Source organism: Euprymna scolopes, chromosome 1, assembly GCF_053919585.1.
Source record: "Euprymna scolopes isolate OS-2025 chromosome 1, ASM5391958v1, whole genome shotgun sequence".
Lineage (NCBI taxonomy): Eukaryota > Metazoa > Mollusca > Cephalopoda > Sepiida > Sepiolidae > Euprymna > Euprymna scolopes.
Genome location: NC_136482.1, coordinates 195,071,385 through 195,085,057, shown reverse-complemented (window position 1 = coordinate 195,085,057; position 13,673 = coordinate 195,071,385). Strand labels below are relative to the sequence as shown.

Here is a 13,673-nt window from a genome sequence, read left to right as displayed (position 1 = left end):
ATTCACACTAGGATTCATCAGGCTTATGCGTGGATGAAACGTGGAATATTCTGTGTAGCTTAATCGCTATATATATTTTATAACTTACTATATATATACATACATATATATATGTAATTTTATATATATGTGTGTGTGTGTGTATGTGTGTGTATGTGTGCGTGTGTGTGTAATGGGTGTATAGACTGGGATCCTAGATGTGAATTCAATAAAACCTGAGCGATTATTAAAGAGAGCTCGATGAAGGAGACAGCGTGTATATGGTCTGTTTATTATACAAACATTATTGGTTACATATGTGCATACATGTTTCAGTTATCTGATGAGTTGGAGTGTTTGAATAGAGATTCCACTGAAAGACATGTAACAAATAAAGTTTCTCTAATAAATAGGCTATATATATATATATATATATATATATATATATATATATATATATATATATATCATATATATATATCATATTTATATGATATATGATATATATATATATGTATATAATATAAAGCTGAACGTCCGTGTGTGTGTGTGTATGTGTGTGTGTGTGTGTGTGTATGTGTCTGGTCAAAAATAGGCTCCTATATGGTTGACATAGAAAACTGATCACATATAATGATAGAAAGTGTATCGAGACACAGGAATGGGTATGTTTGATCTGGCAAAATGATGATTCATTAAAAGTGTGGGGTCTTCGTACGCGCCTGGTCCACAAAGTATGGAAATAAAAAATTAAAAATAACGTTTACAAATATTTTTGAAATAGATGTACATAATAATACTTTGATCATCATATTTTCACTTAAATAGGGATGGTATAATACAATTTTGGGGTCTGCATTCGCGCCTGGGCTCCATAGAATGGAAATAGGCACAGACTTTAATAAAGACTTTTCATATCTATCTGCGTAAGTATACTTTGATAATTATATTTCAGTTTGAAGAAATATGGTATAATAAAATTATGGGGATGTTCGTTCGCGCCTGACCTCCATAGAATCAAAATATGTCACAAAGTTTAACAAGGTTTTTAATATAGATCCACAGAATATTGTGATAAGTGTTTCAGTGTGAACAGGTATGGTATAATAAATTATGGGGTTTATCTATTTTATTTTTTTTGATACCCCCAAATTCGAAGCTATCTCCTTACAACTCGTCCTTTTCATAACCTATCATACTTTCATAAATCAAAGTCCATTTTCTATAGGCTGTTTTGAACCAAGTCAAGGACGGGTACTTTTGCTAGTATATATATATATATATATATATATATATATATATATATATATATATATATGTGTGTGTGTGTGTGTGTGTGTGTGTGTGTGTGTGTGTGTGTGTGTGTGTGTGTGTGTGTGTGATTGCGATTTTATAAATCAGAGTCCATTTTCTTTCAGGTTTATATAATACGTTATTTTTTATCATGTTTTTATTTTGTAAATGTTTTCTTATTAGACGCATATAATTATATATATATATATATATATATATATATATATATATATATATATATATATAAAATCATATTTTTGTATATATGGATTTGTCTGTATATATACATGAGCATATATTTGTATACATATATATGTGCGCGTAAAAGTGGTTTAATGTCTGAAATAAGTTATTGTTAAATTTTTGATTGAGTTTTATTATGATTTCAGTTGGATTTCTATCATCGTCGTCAGCTTAAAAGCATTTGTTTGTTGTTTCAACTACTTGCCTTGACCTGTGTCAGCTTGTCGTTCGTTGAGGTAAGTGGTTTCCTTCTGTTTTTTTTTTTTGTTTTTGTTTTTTTTTATCTTTTATTTTAAAATGCCTATAGGCTAAGTCCCGCCGCTATTATATCTAGATTGTTGACAAAGATACTTCTTTCGCCGGTTATAATTTGGTAGCAAAGTGTAGCAATTAATACTCTAATACTTTTTTCTTTGCCTCTTGGAGAATTTTAACTTACGTTCTTACACAAGTTTGTATAGATGCGTGTTTGTTCTACATTTTATGCAAGCCTTCGTACTTAAGATGTCGCAAACATAAGTAAACTCAGAACCCGTTTTATAAATAAAATTTTATTGATTTTCGGAATGCAGACCGCAACTAAGTTGGTTCTGTTTTTGATATTTACACATCGAACAAAAATGAGAGTTTGAGTTATAATCACTAAGGAAATTTAAAAGAATTTATTAACAAAAACAATAGTTTTTTTTAGCTGGGGTACATTTTATTATGATATGATAATATAACGTCATAACTTGTCATTTTAAAAAATAAATTGTTTGGTATACTTTTTGTCTATCGTTAGAATCTTTTGCGATGAGTTATTTTTATATTTATTTATTTTGTGCACTCTTATCGTCATCTTCATAGTTGTTTCACGACTTTTCGACCCGTGGCTCAGTGGATAGTGACGTTAAATCTGTACAGTGTTAGGTGAGCAATGTCTGAAGATAGCGGTTTCAATCCTACCCGATATCGACCAGATGATTAGTTGGCCAAGACGTGGAGAGGTAACAACAACTATGGAAGGCAGTAATTACTGAGGATACAGTTAAGCGACTCAGCATTCCTATCCCGTCGCGGTTAATCACCTGAAGAAGGCCAGAGGAATAGTTGGTCGAAACGTGATGGAATAACAACAATAACGAAGAGGAGCATAACAGTCCGCAAAATAAGTAAATAAATAAATAAATAAATGAAACTGTTTTGTTTTGATGTGTATGCTTTACGGCATATCAACCCTTTCCAGTTTATGTAATGCATATTGGAAGTAAAACATTGAAAAATGTTACGATTTTAACTTATAATTTCAAATGGGCTATTCATCTTTCCCCCCGAATTCTATTACAGTGCAAATCCACGCTTTAGATATGAATTTGGCTTTGGGAAGTACTTATTCTAAGCCGACGGTATTATTGAAAAAACTTAGTCGTTCATATCAAAAAAAAAGTTTTTGAAAAGCTAGAAATCACGAAAATGATAATTCCTGCACTTCTTTACTTTCAAGCAAGCATCATAGAGTTAAGAGCAAGTTAAGCATGGAATGCTAACCAACCTTTCACAGTCCACACTTCTAAGAGTTTTGTGTCTAATTTATAAAAATTCAAAGTTTAGTATGTTTTGTCCTCCATCAGAAAAAGGGACATTCTTCTCAGTTAAGATAGGTTTATTGTTGTCTCAATTCAGTTCATCGCATTTTATGGAGTTCGATTCCTGATTAAAAAGAAGAAGTGTGTACAACCTTGGCATCATGGGAAGCTTAAGTAAAAAAAACGACTGCTTAGGAATAGTTGGTTGAAACGTGGTGAAACAATCATAAGTATCAAGATGAGGATTACAACACGCAAATTACTCATCTCAAAGAATTTCAATTTCGATGTCGCCGTTCAGTCTCGAAAGACAAAGGACACCCCCTGTAAGGTCAGCTGTGCATGTAATTGTGAGGCAAGAGTAGCGCAATTATCAACTCCACCTACCCTGAATCGACACTGTTTGAGTCCTGTGGCAATGAGAAGACCAGGACAACTGAAAACAATGCCGAGATACGCAGAGAGCACACACAGTATCTGGAAACCCCAAATGGTCACGCATTTAGTACTGACCAGGTTCAACGTTGCAAAACTTCGGTGATCCAGCGGGAACCGGTGTGTCAACGTGATTATGCCATATCAAAGAATTTAAATAAAAGTACATAAATAATATATTATTTACCCTGCTGTGTTTTCTTATAAGCCCAGGATACGTATTTGACAAAGTTAGCCCATTTAAGTTAGATGGCACAGGTAGTGTCCTATGCAAATCTAGGGGATCCACCCTATCAGCCTCTATCTTCTTGCGAGGTCGTTTTTTGTTTATCGTCTGAGATTGTCCCCGTTACGAGTCAGCACGAACATTTTTGTAGAACAGAGTGCCGGCTTCTCGGGGATGGCTTTTGACCCCTATCTTCCAACCTTGTTTCACATCTTTCGGTCGTGAAAAGCAAATAAATATGCACACACTGTGATTAATGAAGTTGGTCGAAAATAAAACAACTTCATAGAATTGTACATGAGTAATGGATTGCAAAGGTTGGATGTGGCTGTTGCGTACGATTTGCGACAATAATTTTTATAGATATAATAAGGACAACATAATAATGAAAACAAAAATTAACTTAAAAATTACAACGTAAAGATTGCGACATAAAAATTTTAAAATAAAAATTAAAACATAAAAATTAAAACATTAAAATTACACTATTTACAATTACAGCACAAAATTTGGCACATTCAAATTATAACATGAAATTACAACATAAAAATCACAACATAAAAATTACAACACAAAACTTAATACAAAAATAACAAGACAAAAAAGACAACATAAAGATTACAACATTCAAATTTCAACATTTAATTTACAACATTAAATTACAACATATTAATTACAACATGCACATAACAAAATATCAATTATAACATAAATATTAAAAAATAAAAGCTACTACATAATATTACTATATAAAAAATAACAACAAAAATTACAAAATTAAAATTACAACATCAAATTATACTATTAAAAATTACAACTAAAAAAATGCAACATAAAATTACGTGTAAATTACATCAATCAAAATAACAACACAAAATTACAGCATTTGATATTATAACAAAAAAATACACTATAAAACATACAACACTATAATTACAACATAAAAATTACAACATTATTATTTCACTATTTATAATTACAACATAAAAATTACAACATTATTATTTCACTATTTATAATTACAACATAAAAATTACAACATTATTATTTCACTATTTATAATTACAACATAAAAATTACAACATTATTATTTCACTATTTATAATTACAACATAAAAATTACAACATTATTATTTCACTATTTATAATTACAACATAAAAATTACAACATTATTATTTCACTATTTATAATTACAACATAAAAGTTACAACATAAAAATTACACCCTCAAATTAATAACATAAAAAGTACAACATTAATTAATAGCATAAAAATACAACGTAAAATAACAACATAAAAACTACGACATATAAATTACACCCGTATGAACTACAATATAAAAAATAAAACATTAAAAATAACAAAAGAAAAATTACAACTGAAAATTTATAACTAAAATATTACACCATGTAAATTTTTCAACGCAAAAATTTCAACACAAAAATTACAACATAAAAATTACAATACAACAATTACAATGCAAAAATTAAAATATCAAAATTACAGCATAAAAACTGACACATAAAAAATTACAACATCACAACACAAAAAAATGAACACAAAAATCATGACACAAAAAATCGAAACATACAGCTTACAACATTTAAATTTCAACATTAAAATTACAGTATTAAATTACAACATATGAATTACAACATATGAATTACAAAATAAAAATAAAAAGCATTTAAATTACCACATTAAAATTACACCAATCAAAAGAACAACATAAAATGACAATATGAAAATTACAACACAAAATTACACTATTAAAATTTACAAGCAAAAGATTACAAAATAAGCTAGTAACATTAAATTACACTATTAAAATTTACAACCCAAAAATTACAACACATAAAGAACAACATAAAAATTACAACATTAACAAATAGAACTTTAACATTACAATAATACAACATAAAAGTACAACATCAAATTACAACATTCAAATTAACAACATAAAAATTAGCACATTATAATAATGACAACATAAAAAGTACAACATCAAATTACAACATAAATATCACATTAAAATAACAATATAAAAATGACAACATTCAAATTAACAACATAAAAATTAGCACATTAAAATTGTAGCATGAACATTTCAACATAAAAATTACAACACAAAATTTACAGTAGAAAAATCTTAACACAGAAATCACAAAACAAAAAATTAAAACATTAAAATTACATTATAATTACAAATTACAATTACAACATTACAATTACAAATTACAATTACAACATTACAATTACAACATACAAAGTACAACATATAAATACAACACAAAAATTACATCACAAAAATTACAACATAAAAAATCACAATATAAAAATTACAACATATAAATACAACACAAAACATTACAACATAAAAATTACAACATAAAAATTACAACATAAAATTTACGACATAAAAATTACAACATACAAAGTACAACATATAAATACAACACAAAAAATTACAACATAGAAATCACAACATAAAATTACAACATAAAAATCACGACATAAAAATTACAACATTAAAATTACAACATAAAAATTACAACATAAAAATTACAACATAAAAATCGCAACATAAAAATGACAACACAAAAATCACAACATAAAAATGACAATATAAAAATCACAACATAAAAATTACAACATAAAAATTACAGCATAAAAATCACAACATAAAAATGACAATATAAAAATCACAACATAGAAATCACAACATAAAATTACATTTGTAAAATGAATTTTACAATTTTTTATTAAACGATTGCAAAAATCTGTATTCGATCACATCAAGCATTTTGTTGTTTTTAATTTGTGATTGATTATTGATTATTCGCATTATTTCAATTCTTCTCATCTTGTGTGTTATTTGTACAATGTCTCAGTCGATATAACATCCGCTTTTCTTCAGATGTATTTTGTTGAACTCAACAATTCTTTTTATCTTAATCGCCAATCAGCATGGCATGTCAAACAGAACCGTTTATTTAATCCTCGAGGGTAGCATGCTCTCGTTCTGTCAACCATAACTGGGTGGAAGGCGTAATTAATTCGTAATTGTATTCTTTAATGTCGCCCACACTGGAGATTGAACCTTCAACCTTAAGAAGAGTGTAATTTAGAACTGAATTTAACCTAGTAGTTTATCCTAAGGAAGGTCGAGGGTTACATCTACCGAAAAAGATAAAAAACATTAGTCCGAGGAATCTTAATAATAACGCTCCTTTTCTTTAAAACATTCCGAAACAAAAAAAAATTCAACTTTAGAAAATCTGCTCGGTGTAACTTTGTTTCTTTTCTCTTCAAAATTATAGCAGATATTTGTCTTACATACAAGCTGTGAAGTGGTAGTGAGCAGTTCAACCCGAATCCTCGTAGATGACTCTTACCGTGCGAACGAGGTGTTAGTGGTGCCCAAGTACCTGCCGCTTTTACTCTTGTTTTAAAAGTACCCTTTTCAGAGAAATGTAATATAGGTATGTGTCCCACTGAGATAGTGTTCATTACTGTTTTTTGCCGGTTTTTTTTCACTAGAGCATCTGCCCTGAAAAGGTTCTCTGCGCATCACTAGGCTTTACATATAATTATTTAGATTATGCGGACTATTAATATCATTTTGACTGTTCACAACGTTTCAGCCGATGTAATCTCCAATGCTTCTTTTCGTACTTGGGAACTATTTTTGATGTTCAAAGCAAACATGAGTCGAATGACTGTCTATAAGTTACTGTAGACGATAAAACTCGGATACGCTAAGTAATGTATGAATAAAAGAGAAATCCACACCAAAAAAAAAAAAATGCACTCGAAGAAGGTCCAAGTTTATTACAGCAGAAATGCTATACCTATTTAAATCAAGACAATAATAGTAATGTGAAAATATTAAATAAATAAATATTAAATCCAATAAACAGTATTAATTAACAAATTTTCGAAACAAAATTGTTTGCAAACAAAATAATTAATACATGGTGACCAAAAAAAACGGGTCCCAACTCTAATTAGGCCCGTTTCTTAGTGTTTTGTCCGAATGAAATGAAACTTTGGTCATAACTAGTTTATTATATTCAAAACATCACATCAAAACACTTGGGTATTTTGCCTTTTATTTTCCGTTCTACATGTTCTAGATGGTCTCCATTTAGCTTTTGTTTTTTTTTGGGGGGGTCACCCTGTAACTACATATCTCGACTTCCGCTGGATGCATAAGTTATAGTTGCTTGATAAGTTTAATTTTTAGAAATGGGTTCATTTGTGTTATGCATAATTTAAAATGATTTACGAATGATTTCTTCAACGCTCCAAATAATTAAGTATTCAATACGTGAGAAAAAAGAAAACAATCGAATTATGATACCGATTATATATAAATCAATTAGCAGAATATAAAACCACTTTTTGAAAGAAAATCGAACAAAATATGCAGAAGTTGGTTCAATTCATCAAAATAATTTTCAAAAAATCGTTTATAAAGAAGGCTATTCAAGATCAGATAATAAATAAACCTTGATCGCCCTTCGGGGTCCGTGGCACAGTTGATAGAGACGTTGAATCTCTACAGTTTCAGATGAACTTTGTCTGAAGATAGCGGTTTCAATCCCACCCAAAGCGCGCCAGAGGCTTACTTGGCCAAAACGTAGTGAGACGACAACAACTACAGATGGCAGTGATGGCTGAGAATGCAGTCAGGAGATTCGAAGTTCCTATCCGTCGCGGTTACCACCTGACGAAGGCCAGAGGAATAGTTGGCCGAAACGTTGTGAATAAACAAACTTATAAAAGATGAAAAACAACTAATAAAGATGAGAATAATAGTCCGAAATAAAAATAAATTAATATAAGGCTATTCAAGTTCAAAACAGATCGGAAACTATAGTATGGGACGCATTATAAACCCACAACTAAAAACAGGTGGTAAAATCTTTAAAACGTATTTGTACCTAATATATACTTGATACTGATTACAATCAACACAGATTTTTTCACTCAATAAAATAAACCTTTGTGTAGTGGTTGGGTCTTAAATATGCGCACAATTTTCTTTTAACGTCTTCCGAATCATTTTTAAGCACACGTGTTTTTAAGTGAATGATAGCAGCTGAGAACTGTTACAACTGAGTCTACTTGAACTTAATCAAACAATTACTTGCGACAATTTCGCTTATTAAAAATCTCCCCCTCCATCTCCCTCAGATTCTCTTTCTCTTTACACACACACACACACATATATATATGTGTGTGTGTGTGTGTGCGTGTGTGTATAGTAAGTTATGAAAATATATATGGTAATTAAGCTATACAGAATATTCCGAGTTTCATTCTCGTGATAATTTGTCAGGTTTACGGAAGCCTTCGTAAGGCATCGTGAAACCTGACAAATGCTCACGAGAATAAAACATGCAATATTCAGTGTAGCTTAATTTCCATATATACTTTCATAGCTTACTACCTAGCACTACATATGTATTGAGCACTGTTGTAGTGCATACTGAGAAATTTACACATAAAATTATATCTTCGTATATTGATTTATGTGATTAAATGAAGTAATCATATATATATATATATATATATATATATATATATATATATATATATATATATATGATTATTTCATTTTACGCATAAAACTGGTAATTAGTAAAAACCTGAAGAAAGTGCTCAATACTATTGCAGAGCAAATATGTGTTTTATTTTTTATTACCGTTTTATCAGTTTGGTTACATATGTTTCGGATGTTGGACCGCGTTTACGATCTAACAGCCTTGTCAGACCTTACAGAAACAGATAAAACGGTAAAAAAAGTTTTAAAAAACACACATATATATATACATATACATATATATATATATATGTATATATGTACTGAAAACATCTGCCTTGATTTCTTACGCACACACATAAACACACATGACGTGGACAAGAAAGTTCTTGTAGTTTTTAACTTTTAAATTCAGATGAACATATCTCATGTCAAACAAATATTTATTGATGGAAATAACCACGATCAAAATCAACAAACCATTGCTAATCAAAAACAAGTGTATTCACGCTAGTAACGTAAATATATTGTGTTCTGGTTACGATGAAGTCGCTGAATGCTTTTTTGATATCGCTCAGGGTTTTGAAGTATTTTTCACTCAGAAATTCGTCGAAATATATTTTCGTTGAAAAAGTGGTAGTCGGTAGATGAAAAAAAAGTGGTAGTTAGTAGATGAAAGGTCTTGAGTGTATGGCTGATGAAGCAGAGTTCCGTAGTCCAATTCGTTCAACTTCAGCAGGGTCGATGTAGCAATGTGCGGTCGGGTATTGTTGTGGAGGAGAATTGAGTGTTGTTGTCGAAGTTTCTGATACATTTCATTCATTTGTTGAGATTACTTCTCCGCCGTAATGGTTTCGTCTGCATTTATAAAACTACTGTAATACATGATACTGGTAGTAGATCACCAAACAGTCAGCATGGCCTTATTTCTTTCGTATTTCTTCGAAACTTCGCGGATTACGGACTATCTACTTATCAAGTGTTTCCTTTTCAAATTAAATATGTGTTTAACTCTTTTTTAAAGTGTTTTTAGCATGTTTTATTAACTATTTGCTCTTATTATGAGCTATATCTCCTATTTGGTTTATCTAGCTTTTCCATCTGGTTGAGATTACTTTATAAATATTAATTCTTTAATATACTTTAGTTTTACCATCTTGGATCATTTTGGTAAATGTAATTGTAATTTTTATTTTATATATATATATATATATATATATATATATATATATATATATATATATATATATATATATACCAATAGGCATTTTATACATTATTTTGATCGTCCACTGTTATCTTCGGGTTAATATAGACTGGAAACTCACCCGTGTTACCTGTTCATTGATACATATCGAAGTGTTATTTTTCCAGATTACCGTAAAAACACCTGTTAATTGAGCATATATTTTCGCAGAACATACTTGTGGGGATGATCTGTAGGTGCCAGTTTTACTGGTATTTTAAAATCAATAAATATTTAATGTTTAATCATTTATACCAGCAGTGAGAGATTTTATTTTAAAGAAAATCAAATTTAAAAAAAAAAATTAAAAGAGAGGTTTTTATTATCTGAGAATAGGCACAAATTTTTCCGATTTCGATAGAAATTCCGATACGTTAAAACGTTCCGATTTATATTATATATATATATATATATATATATATATATATATATATATATATGTGTGTGTATATATATGTATATATATATATATATATATGAATAACCAATATAATACGCGTATTACAATGATTCAAAATACAGTTTAAGCAAAGTAATGAATTTAATATATAAAAGGAACTATATCTGTCTGTCTATTTGTCGGTCTCCATATTTTTAAACTCTATCTCCTCCGAAATGAAAAATTGCAAAGCGGCGCTAAAGGTCGCAAGTGACTGGATTTTTTTATTGCCCGTCTTTAATAGAAATGTAGCTGGTTAAAATAGTGTTTAAGAGGTCAAAAAGAGGGCACTGTAATAGCATCACCAGCTTTGAATATTAAAGTTTTGATTCTGGTTTCGATTTTAACTGATGGCACCCAAATACCTTCTCTTTTTACTTTTGAAACTACGACTTTGTAATAATATATACGAAATCTGGCCAAATTAAAATATCGTATTTAAGCGTATTTAACGACCAGGCAAAGCTGGACACCTCCGTAGTAGTGAATAATATGAAATAAGAACCTCAGATCCCTTTCACCTATTGATCATATCATGATTTTTTTAAAGACTTATCATAAATACTTGCTTCAGAACGGGGGTCACATTAATAAGAGACACTTTTAACCCCTGATAATGTTTGCCATTTGCGAAATTTTATAACTTTTTCATTTAGTTTTCTACAGTTCTACTGTTATTATAAGATAGGGTCATTGGCCATTTTTTGTTTTGTTTTTTGTTAATTTAAAATTTGTGTTAAATTTTTATAAGTTTTTTTTCTTGCATGCTATATTTTAAATTTAAAGTTTGATAAAGTTAAGCTTTAATTATGAGGTCGGTCAGGTTGCATAGTAAATCTCCTTTTAGAGGATTTTCCATGAGCGAAATTGAGCAAATTTAAGAGGGATTTGAGACACGGAATGAGCTTGATCCGCACGTTTTAACAGTTTATCTTCTATGTGGAGAAATTGAATGAAATATAAAATTTTGAAGAGTAAAGCACATCACGAGTGAACTTTGTTCCAATTGATATTTTTAATAAGGTGGTCACCACTTATCAAGGCCCGAAAGCCACTCGGGTTAAGGGTTATTGCGTGTAGAGTACGTTAGTGTAGAGATTTGATAAAGTGTCTTACTTAAGGGGGCGGTTCATCAGGAATGTGTTTATGTTGGACTTGAAGACATCCAGGTTGTAGTTAGGTGGGGCATGCGAAATTTCCTTAACCATAGAATTGATATAATTTGATGGTTTTGTAATGTATGATAACGTATAATAAGCAGTGCAACAATTCAGTGTGTGGAGGAGTTATGCTTTTTTAATCTCTATTAAAACATTGCATGATCCAAAATGTTTTTAAGAAATCAAATACATATGCTAAATTGACAAATATATTTTTTAAAACAATATTTTAAAAACTATTTTAACGATGATCTTGGGTATGTTGTTTTATGTAAAGTTAGTTTTCAAAATTTTCAAGAATTGCACATTCATTTATTTAGCATAAACTAACGACTGTTGAAATTAAATAAATTTCCAAGATTTAATAAATCATAGATTTGACAGATCTAAAGGGGAAACAAACAAATATCTAATTCTTTTAGCACAACCCAAACATATACAATACTTTTTTTATCAAACGTCATGGTTCTTAGTCATAGAATCTGAAAGTAATTAACACAAAGGCTGACAATTTTCCACACGTATATATTGAGTTACGTATACATACCAAAATCTGTATCTTAGAATTGATGTGTATATTTTTATATATAAATGTGTGCAAATGTTTGTCTTTGTACTTATATATATTGTTATACATGTACACTCATATATATACATATATATATATAGATATATATATATACATATATATATATAATGTGTGCAAATGTTTGTCTTTGACTTATATATATTGTTATACATGTACACTCATATATATACATATATATATATATATAGATATATATATATACATATATATATATAATGTGTGCAAATGTTTGTCTTTGTACTTATATATATTGTTATACATGTACACTCATATATATACATATATATATATAGATATATATATATACATATATATATATAATGTGTGCAAATGTTTGTCTTTGACTTATATATATTGTTATACATGTACACTCATATATATACATATATATATATATATATATATATATATATAAATATATATATATATATAATGTGTGCAAATGTTTGTCTTCGACTTATATATATTGTTATACATGTACACTCATATATATACATATATATATAATGTGTGCAAATGTTTGTCTTCGACTTATATATATTGTTATACATGTACACTCATATATATACATATATATATACATATATATATAATGTGTGCAAATGTTTGTCTTTGACTTATATATATTGTTATACATGTACACTCATATATATACATATATATATATACATATATATATATAATGTGTGCAAATGTTTGTCTTCGACTTATATATATTGTTATACATGTACACTCATATATATACATATATATACATATATATATATATGTATGTATATATATACATGTATGTATATGTTCTGATAATATTCAGAATGTCACTTTTGGGTTTAAACATATAAAACGAACATGTTTATGAAAACCGTAATTCATAATTTTTGAGTCTCTTATAGAAAAAACTATACTTTTTTTTATTCATGCGTTTGTTAGTTTTCATGGTCTGCCAA

General features: G+C 28.9%; 1 protein-coding gene across 5 annotated transcripts in view; it reads left to right on the top strand.

The window, feature by feature from the left end:
* The window catches only part of LOC145278893 (follistatin-related protein 1-like), a 762,811-nt gene that overhangs the window by 2,161 nt on the left and 746,977 nt on the right, over positions 1-13,673 (top strand). For 3 of the 5 annotated variants that reach the window (XM_080130699.1, XM_080130697.1, XM_080130696.1), the window contains exon 2: positions 1,662-1,751. In XM_080130699.1, coding sequence (XP_079986825.1) covers positions 1,662-1,751 — 90 coding nt within the window. Of the gene's footprint in view, positions 1-1,661; positions 1,759-13,673 lie in introns of all 5 variants that reach the window. The other 2 variants (XM_080130700.1, XM_080130698.1) reach the window with 1 other exon arrangement.